General features: G+C 42.0%; 1 protein-coding gene across 1 annotated transcript in view; it reads right to left on the bottom strand.

Annotated features, from left to right (window-relative positions):
* KCNK2 (potassium two pore domain channel subfamily K member 2) overlaps positions 1-21,079 on the bottom strand; it is a 118,538-nt gene extending 97,459 nt beyond the window's left edge. The window contains exon 1 of the mRNA XM_081855980.1: positions 20,979-21,079. Within this exon, the coding sequence (XP_081712106.1) occupies positions 20,979-21,012 (34 nt within the window). The 5' untranslated portion in view covers positions 21,013-21,079. The remainder of the gene's footprint in view (positions 1-20,978) is intronic.
* Between the last annotated feature and the right edge of the window lie 2,490 nt (positions 21,080-23,569).

Below are 23,569 nucleotides of genomic sequence, written 5' to 3' on the forward strand. Positions count from 1 at the left end.
CAGTATTTCCAGCAATCCTCTATATATTCTTTCATGTCCATCACATCTAACCTCACAGACTGCAGAGTTTGGGAGACTGGCTCATTAATCAAAGAATATTTGATCACAAGACAAGCAATAAAAGCTGAAGGCAGTTGTTCAATGCCAGAAGTATCCACTGTTCCAACTTCTAAGACTGAGAATCTCATGGAAGCCTTAGCCTTCCCAACAACATATTCCCTCAAAATTTGGTTGCACAGCCTTGTTAACCCATTGGGCACTCTTAAATATGCATGCTTAGCATTTCCTGCCTGTGTCATTTTTTAAAAAATAATACAAAATTCATCCCCTGCCTCAAATAAAAGGTCTTCCTACGATACTGGTCTCACCACGAAGATCAAGGTCATGTGACCCACAATGCAAAATAGTTGATATTGTAGGGTACAGTTTCTGTTAATTTTCCTCCATAGCTCTTGTATATGACCTATTAAGTTGCTGTTGACACACTTTACCAATATGATAGGTCTCAGAGCTCACTCTAAAACTCTTGCTGACTAGATGGATGTGTGTGTCTGTGACTGTGTGCATCAAAATAGATATATTTAGGATTGGGGTGCAAACATCCCACTTCCCGCCACCACCCCTGCTCCATGGAACCCCATGCTCTTCAGGCAATTAGATCAGGACCTGAGAATTCCATTTTCACCTAGTCCCAAATTAATTTGAAGCCTGATTCTGCTTTGGAACCAGGGCTCAGCTTTGAAACATGCAGAGCACATTTTTCTCAAGAAAGAAAAGATGAGTACGTAAGTGAAAATGAGATTCTCTCTTCCTTCAGCTTAGACTGGTGTTACTCCTTTAGGAAAACCTGAGTTTTCCTGGAAATACCTGTGTGTTAAATTAATGCAGATCTATTGTTTCTGTTGAGATTCCCTGCAATGGAGGTACAGAAGTTTACCAACCTTTCAGCTAAAAAGATAGTTGCACTGCAACTTGCAGAAAATTCCTGCTAATCCAGTTCAAACACAGCAATTAACAGGATGAATCAGTTTCAGCCACATAAGATCAAAGAAACCTCCCATCCGCTGACTAGTGAAAATGATTCCAGAAAGAAGCCACTTAATCCCTAGCAATAAAGTAGACAGTCTCTTGATTCCAACAGGGTTACATGAATTCTTAATTTTCTTGTCAAAAATATCTGCTGCCCCTATTGAAATGTTTGATTTTTCGTTATGCATGACATACCTTCCTTTAGATAAAAACTTTTCAGTGATGGCTCAAGTGATTCCTTGAGGTGATCACGACCAAAACAGATAATCTATATTTTATTTATTTTACAAAATTATTGAGAATTATAATTATTTACATGGATTAAACAGGAAAAAACCCAATGAACAAATAAATTTCTGGGCCAGAGAAAAGGTATCACAATTATAATGGCCCAACAGCTGAGCTAATTTAATATTATTTCTCATAATGGGTCTAATATAGAAGAAAATAATCATATTCGTCAGAGTGACTTAAGACATTATAAACAACATTAACAGATGCTAATTCCCCAGAAACTTGAATCCTTAATGATTTTTTCAAAATTGTCACATAATGGGCTGAAAATGTTATTAGTGTTATTTGTATGAAAAATAAATGTACTCCATTCTGCTAAAAAGGCATCCTGTTTTGTTTGTCTCTTGATGACATGGTTTTAATGCGTAAGCTTCCCTGCAATGGCAAATTTCCAAAGCGTACTGTACTAGAAATCCATGGCAAGAGTCCTATTGTTCTTCTACACTTGTGTTATCGTAAGTCTGGCAGCAACTAACATGAATCTAATAAAATCCTTATTACGACCCACCACTGAGTCAAACAGTGAACGTAGCATTTATTTTGTTTGGTGTTTTAGCAATTCTTTACCCAAAAAATATGCCAAAATTTGGCACACGCCCCCCCCCCCATCCCTCTTGCCTTCCATTCTACTCAGTTCAGTACATCATAGTTGTGATTCCTTAAATCTGCCTCTGTTCTGGGGGGCATAGAAACTGACAGCAGTTGTTTAACTTTCCAGATGCTATCCCACTGACAAAGAGGGTTTTCTTCCCCTGTATGTCTGTACTAAACTCCCCACGGCCTTTTCTGTAAGCCAGTGTGGTGTAGTGGTTAAGAGCGGTAGACTTGTAATCTGGTGAACCGGGTTCGTGCCTCCGCTCCTCCACATGCAGCTGCTGGGTGACCTTGGGCCAGTCACACTTCTCTGAAGTCTCTCAGCCCCACTCACCTCACAGAGTGTTTGTTGTGGGGGAGGAAAGGAAAGGAGAATGTTAGCCGCTTTGAGACTCCTCAGGGTAGTGATAAAGCGGGATATCAAATCCAAACTCTTCTTCTTCATCATCTTCTATTATAATGCAGAAGAGTTTGAAACCAGGCTCTTTGATTCTTCTGTCACACCCAAACCAAGCTCTCAATAGGTACAAAACTCCTGGTAGTTTCCTCCTGAATCTTGCTGCTGGGAATAAAATAACCAATTGGTTGGCTTGACTTGGATATCTGCCTCTCAGTTGTACAAGCCAGCACAGTCCCTTCCCTTCCCAAACTCTTGAGTTGTGTCTCTCTGTCCACACTGTAGGAGGATGGATAATTTAATATGAGAGGCCCAGTATACCTGAAGGAACATCTCCACCCCGATCGTTCAGCCCGGACCATAGCTGTCAACTTTTCCCTTTTCTTGCGAGGAATCCTATTTGGAATAAGGGAATTTCCCTTTAAAAAAGGGAAACGTTGACAGCTATGGCCCGGACACTGAGGTCCAGCACTGAGGGCCTTCTGGTGGTTCCCTCACTGTGAGAAGTGAGGTCACAGGGAACCAGGCAGAGGGCTTTCTCAGTGGTGGCGCCCACCCTGTGGAATGTCCTCCCATCAGATGTCAAGGAAATAAACAACTATCTGACTTTTAGAAGACATCTGAAGGCAGCCCAGTTCAGCGAAGTTTTTAATGTTTGATGCTTTATTCTGTTCAATATTCAGTTGGGAGCCGCCCAGAGTGGCTGGGGAAAGCCAGCCAGATGGGCTGGGTATAAATATTATTATTATTATTATTATTATTATTATTATTGGTTGTCAAATTTTGCAGAGCAAAAAAGAGGACACATTTGCCGACTTCTGCTTTTAATTATGGATTGCTATGACAACTCTCATTTCACCGTACCCATGTAAAAGAGGACATGTCCTGGAAAAAGAGGACATATGGCAACCCATGGGGAGAAAGACAGGGATGCAGAGAGCTGAGTTCGGGCTTTGTAAGCCCCTTACAGTGCTGGCTGCCTCCCTAGAGATCCAGTGTGGAAGAACCAAATTTGGGCCTATCTGTTAAAGAGTATTTAAGCTGTTCACCTCCATCTATGATCAACCTGTACATTTGTAAAGAAATGCAAATATTGCAAAATGCCAATAAGCCACCAAATGTGAGTAGGCACTGCACCCCCGGAACTTCTCACGGCTTGGAAAACTGGAGTACATGTAACAGTATGAGTCACTGAGTTAAAGAAGTAACAACAGAGAGCCTTAAAGCGTACTGGTAATATTTTTAAGAGCTCTCCTACTGACATTCCGCCGAGGAAGTGTATATTTCCAATAAACCCATCCCTCTTCATTCTTGCATTTGGTTAATGCTACAGTGCTTTTGGAGTAAAGAAAAGCAGTAACTGCACAGCAACATTAGAAAGAGACACTACATAAATTCTCTTCTTGGCTGCCATCTGTTGCTGTAGCTGCCATTTGTTTAAATGGCATTGCAGAAGTGCAATCGGTTTGCTCCATTAGCTTTTGTGATTTAACCTTCACTATTTGGTTTTGGTCTAGTAGCCTATAGCAAGAGACAAAATTAAATTGTAAAGTAAGGGGAGATACGAAACGCTAGGCTGATGTAGCAATTATATGAAATGTCCTTGCCTAGCAAATGCATTCATTAATGAGTTTATTTATAGGTTGCCAACTTTCCAACACATGAATAAGAAATATCAAGAACTGCTGTTTTTAGTCAAGAGTATTACATTATTCAATTATGAAGCAATTCATAAATGCAATTAATTAACTGAAGATTCACATTCCCAAACTTTCCATATATGGTTATATATCCTATAACACATTGATTGATATCTGTATGATTTATAGATGTTCCAGCAAATATCCAAAGTCTGATAAATGTCAGCACTCATGTGAATCACAGACTTTTTGTAGGCCTGAAGAATTCATTGATACGTCATTATATCAGTGTTTTTCAACCTTTTTTGGGCAATGGCACACTTGTTTCATGAAAAAAATCACGAGGCACACCACCATTAGAAAATGTTAAAAAAATTAACTCTGTGCCTATATTGACTATATATAAAGTAATTCTCTTGAATAGGAATCAAATAAACACAAAGAAAGTATTTTATAATTACTTTATTATGAAATAGTAAGTAAACAGAAATATGAAAAATTATAAAATACTTTATTTTTAAATCTTTCAAATTTTTCAATTTTTCCCACGGCACACCAGGCAACATCTCGCGGCACACTAGTGTGCCGCGGAACAGTGGTTGAAAAACACTGCATTATATATTAAGAGTCAACTAAATGTGATTGGAAAATACAGAAGTGAATATTCTTTCTTTTCTTTTTTTATTAAAGATTTTCTTGTTTTACAGCAGTAAGTGTAATGTCTCGTATTTTTTCCGTGTAACATTTTTATAAATCTGTTTCATTTGTTGAGACATTAGGGGGAGAAGAAAAAAAGGGGGTGGAGGAAGGGAAGATGGGTGGGGTTGGGGTTGGGTGGCGATGTTTCTATTATGCTTAATGTATGTAGGGTTTGGTGTCAGCGTTGCTTGTGCTGTTTACTTGTGTTCCTTTGGTGGTGAGAGAGGTTGGGTTTGGCCTAGGGTGTGGTTGTTTGTTTGTGACTGGCTGTGGTGATCTTTGTTTTCATGTGTGAGTGGGGTGGGTGTTTTGGATCAGGTTAGCCATATTGATTTGTATGCTGTTGGTGGATTATTGTCGTTGTCTTGTGTATGTGATAAAGGGGAGCCATACTGGGGTGAAGGCGTCTTCCTCTATTTGTCCCCACACCAGTTTCAGTTCATTGGTTAATTTTTCTAGTAAGGCTGTTTCCCATACTATTTGGTACCATTGGTCCATGCTTACTCCTGACAGGTCTCTCCGGTGTCTGGTTATGGTGTTTCTGGCTGCTGAAAGTAGGTGGGTTATGAGTTCTTTGTGGTGTAAATGGGCATTGTTGTCTTGGAAGATGTTTAGTAGGGCCAATTCTGGGGTGATGTCTAATACTTGCTTAGTTATTTTACATATTTCTCGTATGGCTGTTGTCCAGAATAGTTGGATTTTGGGACACTGCCACCACATGTTCCTGGGCGTATTAGTGCTAGTTTTCTTGGTGTTAGGTACCACCTGTAGGTGAGTTTCAGAGTGAGTTCTTTTCTTTTCGCTGATATGGATTTAAAGGGGGGGTTTAGACCACATTCTGGTCCATTGAGTGGGGTTAATCTCATAGCCTATGTCATTCTCCCATTGTTTTTTGATACAGAAGTGAATATTGACAAAGGGTGGAGAAATACATGTTTATTTTCAGACAATCAGCTAAACTCTTCAGGAAGATCAGCATTTGCACATGAATGTCAACAGAAACATTCGCCACAATGTGGATGTTCACTTTAATATTGCTAGGTGTAACAGAACTATGAAGTGCATTTATTTTTAAATGAGATTCTTCTCTTCGATTTTCAGCTGTGGTATTGTACCTTTCAGATACTGTCTTCTTTGCTTAAAACTCCTGTTTGGTTTTCTCAAAAGCTGTGATGCTCAATCTCTGCAATGCTTTTCCCAAGCAGATGCTCTTATGTGCACCTGACATTTTCCCCCAGGCTTTTAAAAAAAAATCTGTTAGAAAGATCTGATTTTGGGTACTCTTGTTGTTGACTGCTTTAATGTTATATCTGCTGCTATAATGTTATGCTGTTATATAATGTTATATATGCTGTTATTTCTCTTTTAATTTCTGGGGAACACCTAGATGACATTGTTTGCAGACAGTATCTAAATGACAATAATAGAATAGAATAAAATATACCAGTATGCACAGCTCAACACAGGAGACTTACTTCAAAGTAAATATGCACAGGACTGTGCTGCAAGGGTCATTATGAACAGTTTTCAGGTAACGTGAAAAAGACTTGCAGAGCTTCTTGCTGTTATCATCCTGGCTGCATGCCAGACACCTGACTGCCCTCTCTGAGGGAGAAGCAAGGCTATGTTTTTCAGCATGAAAACCTGACTTTTCAGATATTGTAAATTAAGGTAAATGTGCCCTGGTATGCACTGTGCCATCTGGCAGGGTTGTTTAAAAGGTTTGTTTTTATGATTGCTTGGCTTGGCTTTGTATGCTATGATTATATTCCCCGTTTCTTTCCCCGTTTTGTTTTGTTTTTTAGGTTTTAATTCATTTTGCCTTGGGATACTTACCTCTTAGGACTGCTTTGCCTAATGGTCTTCATTAATTAAATGCAGAAAATGCTTTTCAATACTTCATTTTTTTGTGTCTGTCTCGGGAGACAATGAAGGAGTGCGCCTTCGGGGGTGAAGTCAAACCATTGGAGAGTTACATTGCCTGCTTTGGCTGTAGAAACCAATATGGGAGAGACATGCTTTGCTGCAGCTGGGGCAGATGAAGGCGTCCAATTGTGCTGCTGCAGAAGTATCGTGGCGTTTCTTTTTACTGTGCTGCTCCCAGCGGTTATTCCTCCTCTGGTCACTGTTGTGAATACACAACCTGACTGAGTGTCTCCAGGTGTTGCAATCATCTGCAAGACATTCCCACACAAAGGGGTTGATTTTGCCAGCCTTCATGCCATGTTGCAGACATCTTTGTAACACTGAGATGATATTCCAACAGTTTTGGGGGGCCTGAAGCTAGCTCCTCATAGAGCTCGTCCTTGGGGATCCTGCCATCTTCCTTTCTGTGGACATGACTGTGGTGATCACACAGGGTCCCTGGACGTTTGACGGTCTATTGATCCCTGTGCCACCACTGTGCTCGCTTCCCCGCTGCCACCAACCCATTTCTCTCGGGTACACACAGAGTCCAGACAGTTGTTAACATTAAATCAAATAAGCAAGTTTATTTTATAAGCATTAACAAGGTTATGGTTTCAGATAATTTTTCTTGTCAGTTTCTTAATCTTAGTTTCTTTACCGGCCTATACCTTCCTAATAACTTCTAACTGATTATCCCAACTGTCTATCTGACTCCTCCTAACTGTTTCTCTCACTCTCTCACATCAAAACTAGACCAACCCACAGACTTATCCTCCATCTTCCTTCTCCAACTCCCAACTGACTTCCCAACAACTCCAACTCTAACTCTAACTCCTCCCCTTGGGTTCCCACTGGCCAATCACTTCACACTCATTTAACCCTTTCCTTATGACCCAAACGCCACAATGACCAAGCCAGTGTAGACGTCGTTTAGACAGAAGTGTGAACGTGCTGGGAATGTGAGCTTGGGAGAGCACATATTTGTTTGAGACCGTGTCCTGCCATGTGATGACTCAAATCTTCCTGACGCAGCGCATGTGGAAGGTGTCGAAGTGTTGCTCCTGGCAGTGGTTAGTTGCCCGCAACTCACTACCATAAAACAGCATGCTCAACCGCAAGCCTGGCAGACCTTCATGTTGGTATTGGTCGCTAACATCTCATTCTGCCATACCCTTTTGAAGAGGCGAGCCATTGCCGAAGCAGCCTTGCCAATACACTTGTCCAGCTCAGCATTGATGGAGCGGTTGTGGGTTGGTTTTATTGCTATTTTAAAAGAATATTTTATAACATCTTGCATAAACCCCTCAGAGATTGATTGATTGATTGATTGATTAAGTGGCATACAGATTTTGCTAAATAAATACCGTTAGGTTGATGGGCAGAGCAAATCTAACTTTCTCCAGCGGACTGAAGAGGCAGAACCGCCATGGCTGTGGGTTTTGCTGCACCAGGTCCAGATCAGACTCTTTTCTAGGAACTGGCTTGACTTAGGATCCAGCAGGTCCTTCAGCTCTGCCTCTGGCCCACTCTCCAGACACCAGTGGGGTAGCATTGCAAGTGTATACAAGCAATATTCATGAAATTGCTGGGGACTTCTTGTTTATGTATAATTAACAAACACTGATTTTTCTACTCAGAAATACTGTGCAACATATTCAGTTGATCAAGCTTCTTTCCTCTGGAATAAAAAACACAACCCAATGAGATGGTGCCTTATTCCTCTGGAATGTCATGATTTTGATTTTCATGGTGCAACATATGTTTAGTCAAAATGGTTTCCCTTGCAATCCTATAAGAATTAAGGGCCCAGCTATTTGACCAACCATCAAGCTACTTTCCTAATCCTACTCCCATGAAAGTAATTTAAATAATGGACTATAGGAGACCATTTGCCTTAAGAATTTTTCCCAATTGTGTTTAAAAAGAGCACCAGACAGAACAGCTGAGGTTCTCCCAATGGAAACAAATTACAGTGGTACCTCAGGTTACATACGCTTCAGGTGACATACGCTTCAGTTTACAGACTCCGCTAACCCAGAAACAGTGCTTCAGGTTAAGAACTTTGCTTCAGGATGAGAACAGAAATCGTGCTCTGGCGGCGCAGCAGCAGCAGGAGACCCCATTAGCTAAAGTGGTGCTTCAGGTTAAGAACAGTTTTAGGTTAAGAACGGACCTCCAGAATGAATTAAGTACTTAACCCAAGGTACCACTGTATGGCAATGGAGATATAGAACAGTTATTCTGAGTGTTAGTACATGGTAGGCAGGCAGAAAGGAAAGAATAGTTTATTAGGCGGGAGGAATAATATGAGCTAGTTGATCCTTATCTTTCCCCTAAAAAACTATGGGCCAGAACACAGTGCATTCTAGATTGATTAGTGTGTTTTTAAAATTTTCAATTCAGCAGTTTTGCTTGCCTCTTCCCTTTGTTCACCACAAAGGTTTGGAGGTGGGAGAATCAAGAGCTGATATAACAGCTTTGCTGCTTTAAGCAAAATTTTGAGAATCTGATGGTATCCAACAGAGGAGCAAATGATCAAAATATTAAAGGATCTCTAGTCAAAATTTTAGAATGCTCTCTGTATTTAATAGAAAAATCCCCTTTCCCCCACTGTCCTCTCCCTGTCTTGAAGCAGATGAGAATTCCTGTCAGTTATTTTGAACATGCACTGCCAATTCTCTGCAGCATCTTGGGTCTTACAACTTGTCTGTGGACCTGAACCTCCATCTCTCAGCCTAACCTACGAGGGGTGTTCATTAAAGATTTCCCCCGATGTGCTTCCCGTGGACTGAGACAAATGAAACTGGGCACAGTTATTAGTCCTTCTCTACATAGCTACCAGCAAGAGTCAAACATTTCTCCCATTGCTTTATGCAGCTGTGGAGACCTTGTCTGTAGAAGTCGGCAGGTTGCGTCAGAAGCCACGACTTGTCAGACATCAGCATTTCATCGTCTGGAAAAAGCTTGCCCTTCAAAAATAACTTCGTGGTTGGAAAGAGGTGAAAGTCCAATGGTGCAAGGTCAGGAGAATAAGGGGGGTGAGGAAGGATTTCATAGCCACAGGACTGTGCTTCCGTCTGAGTAACATGCAAGTTGTGAATCGAGGCGTTATCCTGCAGGAGGCAGATACCTTTGGTCAGTATACCATGCTTCTCAATTTTGATGGCTTTCCGCAATTTCTGCAGCAGTGAAGCGTAGTATGTCCTGGTAATTGTTCCTTTGCCAGGAAATCCACCAGCACTACTCCGCGCTGGTCCCAAAAGACCACGAGCTTGACCTTGTCCACTGACGGTTGGACACGGACCTACTTTGGAGGTTGTGAGGCAGAGTGCTTCCATTGTTTGGAGTGTGATTTAGTTTCTGAGTCATAATGATGGACCCATGTTTTGTCCTGAGTAATTAGTCTGGCGAAGAGGTCATCATGGTTTTTGTGACACATGGCCAAAAGAGCCCATGAACATGTGACTCATTCCTGCTTCTGGAAAGGTGTCAGCAGCCAGGAAACCCACGGTGCGGACACCTTTCTCATGTGCAAATGGTCATGGATGATTTTTTTCTACAGAGCCCACCCTGATCTTGACATCTGCATCTAGTTGGCAAACGGTTATGCGGCGATCCTCCAAAATGGCGGACATGCCACATGGTGTCTTCATCAATAGTGGACTGTGGTCACCCAGGAATGGGAGCCTTTCCACCAAAGTCCGACCACACTTGAACTGACGATGCCAGTGCTTGACTACGTCATACGATGGGGCATCCTCTCCATAGTCCCTTTCATCTCATTGAACGTTTCCCATGGTGTGCGCCCTTTCAAGTATAGGAACCTGATGACCGCTCTGGATTCAACTGGTTCCATTATCAGACGTTACTCCATGTTAGCACCCGTAACAGAGAAACCATTAGGAACTCAGAGCTACAAATTACCACGTTACCTATGGAGAGAGGTATCATTATACATGTGCAATTTTGCCCTCCTACAATAACCAGAAGTGGGTCAGGGGAAATCTTTAATGAATAACCCTTATAACTCACAGGCTTGTTGCGAGGGGAACAAATGGGAAATTGGGGAGCCATGTACACCACCTCAATCTCTTTGAATAACAACAAAAACCAATTTATGTGTTTATACAGGCAGCACCAGCCCACCCCCAAAAATCCATATTCCCCTCCCATGGGTTGAAAAGCAACTAATAAACCCTTCCTGCATATTGCTGCTACAATCAGTTACCCACTGGTCCATCCCATTGGCCTAGAGAAAACACACACATACCAAGAGATTGGATAGCAACACAATGAACATTTTTCTCAATTCCACTATCCCCTGCTCTACTGTAAAAACAACAGCAACAAAACTTTTGGACAACTTGATATATATGAAAGAGTAGCATCTGTTACTGTATAATCTGTAATACAGCATAGGCCAAAAAAAGAGATGAATAGAGACTAGAAATAAAAAGCTCACAAAACCAGGAAAGAAGACAACTTCCCACCTTCCATGCTTGGATTGCTACACTCCAAGTTAGGGCAGCTTTGCCAACAACTATCCATATTAATCTCTGAGCTATAAAACCCATTTACTAGTAAAGGAAACATTAGTGCATAAGCATCAGATCAAGCGTTAACCTTTTGTTTGCAACGACAGGATCATGGAAGGGAGTCTGCATTTAACAATTATGATGAAATGCTTTTTCCAAAACAGGAAATGAATGGTTCTCGTCTTTTTCATGGCTCTTCTTGAGAGGCTTTTCACATACAGTATTTCCAATAAAATCTTTTCAACAAAACCACAAACGCACACCCTTTCAGGAATGGACAGCTATGAATCTCCCAGACAAATATCAATCTCCTTTGGTAGGACTTTGATTTCTCTGTTCATCTTTTATGCTTGTTTGAGCCCAGGTGCCTTAGAAAATATATTGAGATTTATTTTTCATGGGTTGGGAAACCTCAAGTCCTTTCCCCCATTTCTTTCTGAATATATGATGGGAGTTGTACAGGCATTTGAAAAGACATGGATGGCAGAGGTGGGAACATCATGCTGGATGGGCAAGGAGAAACTAAGTTCACAGCCCTCCATGCAGGCAGCCAGTGGCTGTTGCTTCTCAGTGTCTTGTCTAGGTCCAGTATCAAATATTATTTTCATTCCATTATAGGAGCTTAGGACTAGTTGAGCATGAAAGACATACTACATTTTCAAGAGTTTTTCAGGATGTTGTTAACACAGCTTGGGCACTGCATTATTAAGGGATTTCCTTCTGCTATGTACAAGTTCCTATTAAGATCAGCTAAGTCAGGCCAGCTCCAAATTCTGGCACTGTTAGATCCTTAGGGTCTTGAGATTGGACATCTTTAGCATGGAGTTCTCTAGGCAAGGATGCTCCCTCAGCTTCCAATAGCAGCTTATAACTTTTTCTTTATTTTTTTGAAACCTCTTGTCCAAAATTGAGGGATGCATTTTAAATTACCCCTATTTGTTCTTACACCCACCCACCCACATTCAAAAGGCATGTTTTTACATTTTAGCATTTTAAAAGTGTATAGTCCAAGACACTCTTTCTCTTTCTGTGTGTGTGTGTGTGTGTGTGTGTGTGTGTGTGTGTGTGACACACACACACAGAGAGAGAGAGAGAGAGAGAGAGAGAGAGAGAATGATTTTTCTTAGGTCACATTCCATTGCTTCACTTCATTTCAGTTATGTAGTTTTGGCTGTTTGCAAAAGATGTGACCTTTATGGTTGGTCCTTTCGATTTTTTTACATTTCTACATATTTAGACAAAGATACATTCCTACTTCGGAATACAATGAAAATGAAAATAGGGCAACAGAACAGCAGGAACTTCTCCACTGTAAAAAGGGCAAGGACTAGAGACTTGGTATCGCAGTTATGACTGTATTAAGTTGCCAGATGAACAGTTCACAAAATAACTCTTTTTTGTAAATGATTATTATACTTCATTGTTTGTAGCAGGGCCGGCCCACCAATGAGGCAATGTGAGGCAACCGCCTCAGGTGGCAGGATCCAGAGGGGCAGCAGATCCCTATATAATCTTTATTCCACCCCTTGTTCCTGATGTAGATCTCCACTCACCCCTTCTTCCCTGGCAGGGAGGGGCTGCCATTTTGTGGTTTGCCTCAGGTGCCAAAATGCATTGAGCCAGCCCTGGTACATAGAAAGCAATTTTCTAGAGCTTGGAGGTGGGGAAGGGGTCTGCGGGCAACAACCCATCACTACCTAAAGCCTATTTGGGCCCCCGCAGGCTAGGCCAGAAGTTGGGCAGAGCCTTTTAACAATCTTTCCCCCTTTTTCATTTCACTATTGCGGCCTGTCCCCCCACCCCACCCCCACCCTCTGCTTCTCCCTGGTCCAACTGGTTATTGGGAGCTAAACTAAGTATGCCAGCTCCAGGTTTGGCCTAGTTGTCTCCCATTCTAGGGCCACACCACTCAGTCCAAAACCACCCCTGACACCCTCCCCAAATGCCCTATTTTCACCCCCTCACACTAATCTCAAAGCTCCAAGAATAAGCCAACAAAAATAGTGGAGCTTTCTGTGAACACAAAAGAGAGGCCTCTGCATGTGGACCACCCTGTCTGAATGTAGGGAGGAGGGTATGAACATCCTATGACCCCTAAGACCCTGAGACTGCTCCATTGTGCTCTACCTAAGAGCTGCAGAAAACTCAAGCTGAATAAAATGAAATAACAGCATAGACCACCTCCCCACTTTTTAAATGAAACTACAAATATTAGTAGAATTTATTTTCCAAAAATTCATACTGAACCTCTACCTTTCACCCAAACACAGAACTTTTGCAACATTATTTTATTCATTTTTTGGTTTATAAACCAGCTCCTAAACTCCTAACAATGGGTTACATATTAAAAACAAAATGCACCTGGGAGCAAGTTCTATTGACTCAGCGGCACTTGTTTCTGCTTAATTCATAGGACTGTACTGCAAATTTATTTTCTGTCTGAGTCTTACTTTTTCTAATATCAAGAGTGACAAATACAGTCTTCCCCCCCCCCTTTCCCTCAATCTATTTTTTCTTTTTCTTCTTCTTTCTCTTTCTGCTCTGTGTTTTTATTTAGATTAGTTTTTTTTATCCTTGGTAAAAAGTGATCCAATATTAATCTTTGTACCCCCCCAAAAAAAAAATTCAATAAAATTTATTCAACAAGAGAGAAACATAAATACAATCAAGCTAAAGCCGAGTCACCACTCACTCCTCAACCACAACCACAAATTCCAGTCATGGAACAGAATTCCATGCTTGGTGATCAGGGCCGTCTTTAGCATATGCACAAAGATCGGCCCAGCGCCCCCAAATTTAGTATAGCCGCTCCCAGTTGTTGAGCTTTTTGGGGGAAGGGAGGAAGCCAAAGTTGTTGACCTTTATTGGGGGAGGAAAATTGCTCACCTATAACAACGACACAGTGAAAATAACTGCTTTTGTTTCCTGACTCATCAGGAATATTTGGCGTTACGGAGTAACAGAGCGACGGAGGAGGGGGGTGGGGACGTTTGCTCCATTGCTTTTCACTGCTGTCAATCAAGAGGGACCGGTATACAGTAGGTATACATTTGGCGCCCCCCAGAATACATTTGCTGCCCCCCCCCAGAATTTGGCACCCAGGTGCACCGCACCCCTTGCACCCCCGGGTAAAGACGGCCCTGTTGGGGGTGGCCAGCAGCCCATTATCCCAAAACCAACACCATTCCTACCACTTCTGGTCCTGCCACTCCACATACAAGCAGGCCTTCTTGGGCTGGAGAAGGATGATGCCCTTTTTCTGGGGGGGGGGGGAGATGTCATAATACAAATTCTTAGAAGAATAATTGAAAATCAAAGAGATTCATGTACATGATTTAGTAAAATAAACAGAGCATCAGCAAGTGTGTTTGTGTATGTGTGTGTTTTGTATCCGCAGTGTCAACAATTCGAAATCTGTAGCCTGCAGCGGAGAGGTTTCTCTGCCCTGGCACAGGAACGTTCGGAATCTATCTCAAATGTTATTTTGCTCTTGTAAAAACAGTGTTGTGTAACATGCATTGCAACACTTAGTTGAACCTGGAGTTTCTCAAGTTGGGGGATAATTCGTATAATTCCCCTGTTGATAGGACTATGAGGGTAAAATTGAGGTTTACTAAAATAAGCTGCATGGCAAAAGGTTCATCCCGATTGCTTCACTACCAATCCAGGCCTTTACTCAGCTCCCACAGGACATGCATCACATAGTAAATAAGAGTGTCAAAGCAGTTGCTTCACTATCACATGTACTTTAGCCGTGACTGACTAGGACTGCGTGCTGTTGCAGCAATAATTCTTCTTGCCTTTGTATAATTCAGTGCAATGGTTTAATTACAAATGGTTCAAATTTGCTATGAATTAATTTAGATGCAAAAGTGACCTGACTATTTTTCTTCTGGGTATGGGGCATAGCAGTGCTTAGCAGAACTAGACTTTAAAGATACAGGGGTTTGCTTAGCCTTTTGTTTTGGTTTCTGTGCTAGAATGCAGGCAAAGATGAAATCAGCTGCTGGGTTGGAAATGAAGTAAGCCCTCTTGAAAGGTGAGGCCATGATCATGGTTTTGAATCTATGTCCTACGTGAAAAGATCAAAGCTGAAGAAGGAGAAAGTGTAGAGCCTAGGGATGGATTTCAGTTTCTCATTTTCACAATCTTAAATTCAGTTCTCCACATTTCCACATCGGTCTGCAATTTTTCTTTTAAAGAGTCTTCATGACCATTTATTGGCATTTTGGTGCAAATTTCTCCTAATATACACATTTTTGTATGCAATTGTCCCCGATGTACATAGTTTTGCAAAGCAATATCTCCTGATATAAAACATTTTTGTATGCTATGTTAACTAACATATACACTTTTATGCACATTTTAGTATATTAATTTTTGTACACATTACTTGGCTGGGGAATTGCATTGCAAAATTTGGGAAAGTTCGAATTCTGCATGATGGCTGTGTTTTGGATCACACATTGTTTCAAAAATTATTAATTAGGTGGGTTTGCCTTTAAATGTGAATGGAATCAAATTTCTACTCCATCTTGAACAGTGGTAAATCTAAGGATATGATCTCTATACTGGACATGCACCATGTTTGGGTGGTGCTGAACTCTCAGAAGGTGTGAAGTATTTTCAGTAGTTACAACATGCGGTTTCAGTGTCCTACATAGATCTGTATCTGTACCCTATGACTGAAAGATGCAGAATACAAAATAAACAACTCAAGACTTCTATGTTTGAATTAATTTGTATAATTTATGCAGGTTCCTGAGCTTCTATTAGCACTGAGTATTGATATTCAGCACATATGCAGCATGGGTAATTGAAAGATAATATGTGAATTATGCTAATACTGTCTTTGAATATATTGTCCAACTTGGCTTCCTCTGTCTACTTCAAGCTCACATTGATGCTCTCTGAACAATTGTCATGCTGCTAACCTTATATTTAGATATATACATTGCATAAATAACCCTTCATTTACCTGTAAGCCCAATTAACCCTCTGGTTTCTCAATCTTTTATATGCATTGGGTGAGAAGGAGACAAAATCCAGAAGCAGCTGTGGTCTGAAGACACAGATCAAGGGAGCCATTTAGCTGTCTTGCTCACTTGCAAGTGCTAGCCCTTCTTAGTACAAGCATCTCAGCTGATACCCTGGGACCCTGCAGAACTGAGATGTTTGGCTTTCTGAGCATGAAATAAGAAAATGAATCCACAGTGAAGCAGTTGCCCACATCAAGGCTATCCATGCCAGGATTTTAGGTGATGCAGTGAAGCAACAAGGGGACTTTCCCAATGTCTGCTGAATGCTTATTATAAGTAGCATACCGGGAAAAAGTAGCTCATCATGCCCAAAGGTCCTATGTGTACCATTCTCAGGAACTGCTAGGGATAGAAATAGGAAACCACAGACCTAAATTCTGCTGCCCCACCCAGTGAGTCACTCAGGGCTGTAAAGGGAAAGATTCCCAATCTCTATGAGCAGATCTGCTATATATCTAAAGCACACCTAGCACACATTTAAAGCACATGACTTTCACCCAAGAAGCCCAAGAACTGTAGTCTGTTATGGGTGCTTGTAATTGTAGCTCTGTGAAGGCAGCGGTGTCAGAAGCTGTGGCAGGACGGAGTGTGGAGGGTGAACAAAACCTGCTGTGCCAGCCCAGCTCTTGCTGTCACCGGGCAGGCACGGGGCACAGAGGGTTCATAGGGTCACGCTGTACTACCTGCCTGCCCACCCACGCAAGAGGGAGCCTGGCCGGCCAATGTGCCCCTTGGCGGGTGCACCCCCCCAACACTAGCCAGGTGGTCATTCAGCAAAGGGGCTGGGGTTGCGTCGGCAAGATCAGGCCAGGCTCTGGGGCCCAGAGACCCCCAGCAACAGACAGGGCAGTATGCAGATCCCTGGGGGGGGGGTGCCTGGTTTTCACCCCCTCAAAATTGTACTCCTGGGGCTATGGCGCCCCTGCCATCCACTCTACACCCCTGTGTGAGGGGAAAATTTAGGGGAGGTCATGTGTTTTGGATATGCAAATGCCCCTCCACATGTACCAAATTGTCAGCCCTCCCTTCAGTTCTATATATTTTTTAAAATCACATTTCTCATTAAAAAACAAAGACACTTTAAACTATCACCTTAGATTAACAGGGCTACCCCTCTCAAAAATTTCTCATTAAAACTCTGTCTTGGGTGTTTTAATGCTAAATTTTGAAAGAGGTAGCCCTGTTAGGCTACTTTCCCCTCAGGCAGTCTAGAAAACGTGAAATCATCTATTTCAAGGATTCCCTACAGGGAATTCTGTTTTTATTTCACACTATATTTTCAGAGACCTGTAGTCACTTCATTCTGTAAGGGGCAACCTGTGCCGAGATAAGGTTTGAGTATCAATAAGCTCGTCTTGAAGCACAAGCCAAATCAGATGTTTGGTTTTAAAACTGTTGAACCAGGAGAAGCACCCTCCCTTGTATTGTTTCTACTCCCAGAGATAAGCACTTTTGATAAGGAGAGTTAACAAGCTCCCCTCATTGCAAACTGCAGATTCTGCAGATGTGCTCAGGAAGATCAAACTTCAAAGTAGAAAGAACTAGTGTCAAGGCAGGGAACTCTGGTGGAGGGGAGGGGGTGGGAAATGCCAGAGTGCTATATTTTCTAAGGAAATGTACTTACTCTGTTTTGAAGGGGAAATTCATGGGTGTGATTCTGCCTTCTTTCAGTCTTCCCAAAGGCACTCATTACCGAGCCCATACTGAACAAGGAGGAGAGGTTGGTGTGACTTTACCTTCCTTCCTCTCCTGCCTGCCTGGTTCCCCCCCCCCCCCCCGATGAATAACAACAAGCTAACAGAATTCTTAGCACTGTTGACAAAATACAGCTTCCAGGATTCATTGAGAGAAGCCGCAATGCACACCATTCATTCCTGGACCCACTTACCTGACAGTAATCCCCACTGTAGGAATGTATAGGATTGCACTGTTTCTTCAAATTGGCAAGTCTCATTTGACAACAACTAGTAATTAAATCTTTAGTACAGAGCTTTCCAAACTGTGTGTCATGACATGTTAGTGTGTTGGCTGCAGTGTGTGGATGTGTCGTGTGAATGCTCCCCACGTTCCTTCCAAGGCTGGAAAGTGGTTAGTTTAACCTCCAGTTTCCTAGTAAAACTGAATTAAAGATAAAGGGACCCCTGACCATTAGGCCTAGTCGTGACCGACTCTGGGGTTGTGGCACTCATCTCGCTTTATTGGCCGAGGGAGCCGGTGTACAACTTCTGGGTCATGTGGCCAGCAGGACTAAGCCACTTCTGGCGAACCAGAGCAGCGCACGGAAACACCGTTTACCTTCCCACCAGAGTGGTACCTATTTATCTACTTGCACTTTGATATGCTTTCGAACTGCTAGGTTGGCAGGAGCTGGGACCGAGCAATGGTAGCTCACCCTGTTGTGGGGATTCGAACCGCGACCTTCTGATTGGCAAGTCCTAGGCTCTGTGGTTTAACCCACAATGCCACCTGCGTCCCTAAAGCTGAATCACTATGTTGCAAAATTATGTGTAAAAAGTGTGTCACCAACATGAAAAGTTGGAAAGTTCTGCTTTAGTCTCATCAGCCCTTTACTGTGGAATGTTCTGGCAGTAGAGATTCAGCAGGTGCCTTCTATTTCAACAGGACCAGCCCTCTGCCTGCCATGGCCTGGCTGCATGCTGAGGAATGATGGGAGGCACCATCTGGGGAACCCCCAAGAGAACCCCCAAGGGAAGAAGGCTCAGAATCAGGGTGGTGGGACAGACATCTTGGAAGCTGAAGAGCAACAGGGTTTAGTGAGCAAAAAAAGAGACTGTGGCAGAGGGCAGTCCAGAATCGGAGGCAGAAGTAGAAGCTGGAGAAGAGGGGAGCCAAGAGGCGGAGATGAGTCAGGCTGGTGAAGAAGCCAAGGGGTCTCCTGCTCCTGCTGCAACCAGCTCCCCTCCCCTCTGGGCTCCCAGAGACAGACGAGGTGTGAAGAGGGAGGAGCAAAGACAGACATGATGACTTGGAAAGGAACCCAGGGAGGAGGAGATGGGGAACTTCAGTCCCCGCAACTGCCTCATAGGGGACAAGATCTGCCAGGACGAGTTCCTGTGCTGACTAGGCCTGGCCTCCTGAGCTGACCTTGTTTCCTTTAATAAAGAGCTAACTTCATGCCGTGTGATTTACAGTTGCCCTGCTCATGACACTCCTCAATGCACCTCTTCGCCATCCTCATCCAAGGCACTACCTCTCCACCATTGTGTCATCAGGATGATTGACCAATCCACTGTTATTTGCATATGCCAATCTGGTAGTCCCACCCACCTCTTTGTTGAACTCTGCTGTGACCAAAATACAGTGACTATTTGCATATAGAAGGCAAAGATGAGATTTTTGTTTTTATTTTTTAAATTATCCTAGCCCTGAAACTGAAAAATTCTGGTTTGTATTCCGTCCTAGAACAATGACAATATTTTTAACGCAACTTGCAGTTGAACCGTTTGGTTTACTGGGATACTAAGCTTCTAACACCAGGTCAAGATTAGTTTGACCAGGTGTCCATTCTGCTACATTTGCCAAATAATCAAGGAGAAGATAAATCAGGCCGTGGAAGGGTGCCAGAACGGAACATTGCCTTCTTATTGCTTTGAGTTTCCCATACTTGCCTCACTGTTTTAATCATCTGTTTACTTTCTTTAAACAGAAATTCTTACTCCACTCTTCTGATACATCTACTTCACTCAGAGTGGTTTACAACAGTTAAAATCCTACGTTTGTGATGCATGTAGTTAGTCGTCAGTCTAGCTTAAGTTTCATCTCTTTGAATGGGCACTTATATCAAGCAATTGACCTTTAGTTGTAAGTAACTAAACACATTCCATTGTGGGCTGTGACTTCAAAGACAAAGAACGTTATAGAATCATAGAATCATAGAATCATAGAGTTGGAAGAGACCACAAGGGCCATCGAGTCCAACCCCCTGCCAAGCAGGAAACACCATCAGAGTACTCCTGACATATGGTCGTCAAGCCTCTGCTTAAAGACCTCCAAAGAAGGAGACTCCACCACACTCCTTGGCAGCAAATTCCACTGTCGAACAGCTCTCACTGTCAGGAAGTTCCTCCTAATGTTTAGGTGGAATCTTTTTTCTTGTAGTTATGTATCCCCCCAAAAAAGTTCTGATAAAATATGGGGGACAAAAAAGAAGTTGGTATGAAATGACCCTCACACAATGATATAAAATTCATTGCTATAAAGTATTTTACTGACAGGTGAGGCTGAAGGGAGTCTACAGCTGAAATCCTGTACATACTTGGTGTGCAACACAATCCTGTGCATATCTACCTGGAAGGAAGTCCCACTGAATTCAAAGGATTTACTCCCAAATAAGAGGGCATGTGATTGTATCCCTAAACACGAACAAAAATGCATTCCATATAATGAGTTTGGATTAATTAGTCTAATACATTGGCATTTACATATTATGATATCCAGAGGCTCCAAAACTTAGACATACAAATGTTTCAACTTTTAACAAATAGTGGCTGCAGTCCTAAACACATTTACTCACAAGGAAGTCCCATAGAAATCAGAAGAACTTAGCTGTGAGAAAATAGGCTTAGAAATGCATTGTATGAGGTTCAGCATCAGTTAAGGTTGCATTTTTGTCAACTGAAAATCACAATAATAGAAACATAACAAATTGAGTTGTTGGTTAAGTATTGGCTGGCACATAGGAACAATCAATGTTCAGTAGCTCCAAAGTAGGTTTTATTTATTCTAGTTCAAAATCCCAACTCTGGAGTTCAGACATTCTGAATCACCAACACATCACAATGGTTGTGATAATTGCATTTTGATTTGTAGCAAGGATACTTACAATGGAAGTGATACCGTGCTTGAAGGTTCATCATTTGGTGGTGTAATTAGAAATCAGCATGCTTTTTTCCTTCCTTGGATAAAGTAGTATTGTATTTCCTTCCCATTCCTCCAAAAAGTGATTCACTTTGAGCCATTTCCTTCAAATAGCATGTTTCATTCTTAAGTGCATGCAAATTTTGTGTGCTTGTATTTCCTTTCCTAAACAATCAAGCGATCACCCACAAGTCAATAAGCCATTAGTGGTGTTAAATCTATCACATTTACATGATGATTTACATCTTCCAGCACTTTACAAGGGATGCTTGATTTAACTGCAAAATATTCCTCATGGAGGTGCCTCTGATAAGTGTCCCTTACGACAATGGGGAAAAACACAAATAGGAAATCCTCCAGAGGAGATTAAAAGGCAAGAGCTTGTGCATGAGTTGATCAGAAAAAAATATTTATTTTTACTTCCTACCCAACCATTATTCACGCATAAGGCGTGCCTGTGCTGAATGCAATGCCACTGCTACTGTAATAGTATCCAAAGAGTTGTTAGAGACTCAGCGGGGTTTGGAGTACATAATATTTTCCATTCTTTAAAGGACAACAAGATCTACATGGCCAAAGTTTATTTTTAAGACCCCGTGGTCACTAAATGAAATCACAATGTGATGCGTGTGTCTCTGAAGAACTGCTCCTCTCCTGTTATTCCACACAAATAAAAGCATCTGGACATTTTATTTAAATAGAAATGCCTCGTTAGTTTTAAACTCCAAAACTCGCCATCAGGCACTACCTTTCCTAGACCAATCCAAACAACACAGAATGGTGGCAAACTTTCAAGGCCTCCAGAACTCATCAGGCAAGATTTTATACAACACAGGGGGAGATGGGGGAGAACAAGGAAAAACAAGAAACAAAAAAGTACAAAAACTATATTTGATGTTGTAGTCGTTGTTGGAAGTTCAACAGCTAGGATCAATTAGTTTGTAACTTAAGGGTTAATTACATTATATTAAAGTCAGCTAGCCAAGAGGGGGCTGGCTGGAAATGCAACCAGGCAGAGTGCCATGATCCTCACTGAGGTAACACATGCTCTGATTGGCTGTATAGTTCTGAAGAGTTTTCCTCTGTATGTTTGGTTGTATGTCTCCCTGTAATATACAACACCCAAACTAAGAAAGTCAAAACCTCTCCTCAAATAATACACCGGGATTATTCATTTTGTTCAACAAAGTGTTATCCAAAGTTTTCGCTCTGGTTTCCATTTATGTTAGTTATTTAAGTGAACAAAAACAGTGTGTAATCACACCTAGGATTCTGGAGTAAAGAAGCAATGGCTGTTCCCCATTTTTGAAATTTACCTGATCTGTCACTAGCATCACTGCAGCTTAGGTTAGTGTGGTGCAAACACACTGGGTGAGCCAATCCAGTGCTCTCTCAGTGTGTTTGCACCACATTGCCCTCACTGCCACCTCCACCTCCCAATAAGCTGTTGCAAGACCAGTGGTGGGAGGCCAGCTAAGCGCCCTGCCCTGCCAACCACTTCTGCCCTCTTCATGCCTGAATAGGCACCAGACTGATTTATTGCTGCTTCCATGGGTTTAGAGGATAGAAAAGAGAGGTGGGGTTGCATATCACATGCATACTAGTGATACTTCAGCCCAGAGCTCTAGATAGCAATTTATTGTCTTTTCCTAAAGAGATGAAAATGTTAAGATAATCTATTTTTTCTTTAATTGCCACCTTTGATGCAGTTCTGTAGTCTCCCCTTTTTAATCTTTGCAAATTACATTTATCCCTGTGTTGGGGGAGAGGGGAACTGCTTAAATATATTTGTCAACACTTCCAAATCCACATTTTCCCACTTTACTAAAAGAAATGCCTCCCACAAATGGTTTCTGTCCACCTCTGACTTTTCCTGTTGCCAGCCTCTAAAGAACTATATCAGCTTTGGCTTTTGACTTCGCTGAAGTAGAAATCTATTTATGCAGCTGGATCCATTTGTTTTCATTTAAAGAACAGGGAAAACCCACAGGAACTAAGAAGCATATTTTAGCCTGATTGAAGGGGGAAGAAAAGGTATAGCTTTAGGTATTGACAGGAAATCCCAATTAAGAGAGGTTGAAGAATATACATGAAATTCTAAGCCCACCGAAGTCAATGAGGAAATAAGGTGCCTGGGAGTTAAAGTGGCACCACAGGGAGTTGATTTGCAAGCATACAGATAGAAATTCTTTGTTAAGGAATCGTAGGAGCTAGGGCTTAATCCACAAAAAGTGGTCCCTTAAAGTAGACATTATGATGGGAGGCAGGGTTGCATTATTTAGTACTGTGAGATACAGTGGTACCTCAGGTTAAGAACTTAATTCGTTCTGGAGGTCTGTTCTTAACCTGAAGCACCACTTTAGCTAATGGGGCCTCCTGCTGCCGCCACGCCTCTGCTGCATGATTTCTGTTCTCATCCTGAAGCAAAGTTCTTAACCCGAGGTACTAATTCTGGGTTAGCGGAGTCTGTAACCTGAAGCGTCTGTAACCCGAGGTACCACTGTATTTGGGGGATGCCTTTAAAAAAAGTTTATGCCTCTCTAACATAACTGCCTA

This window comes from Podarcis erhardii (genome assembly GCF_964252035.2).
Source record: "Podarcis erhardii genome assembly, chromosome: 3".
In the NCBI taxonomy this organism is placed as follows: domain Eukaryota; kingdom Metazoa; phylum Chordata; class Lepidosauria; order Squamata; family Lacertidae; genus Podarcis; species Podarcis erhardii.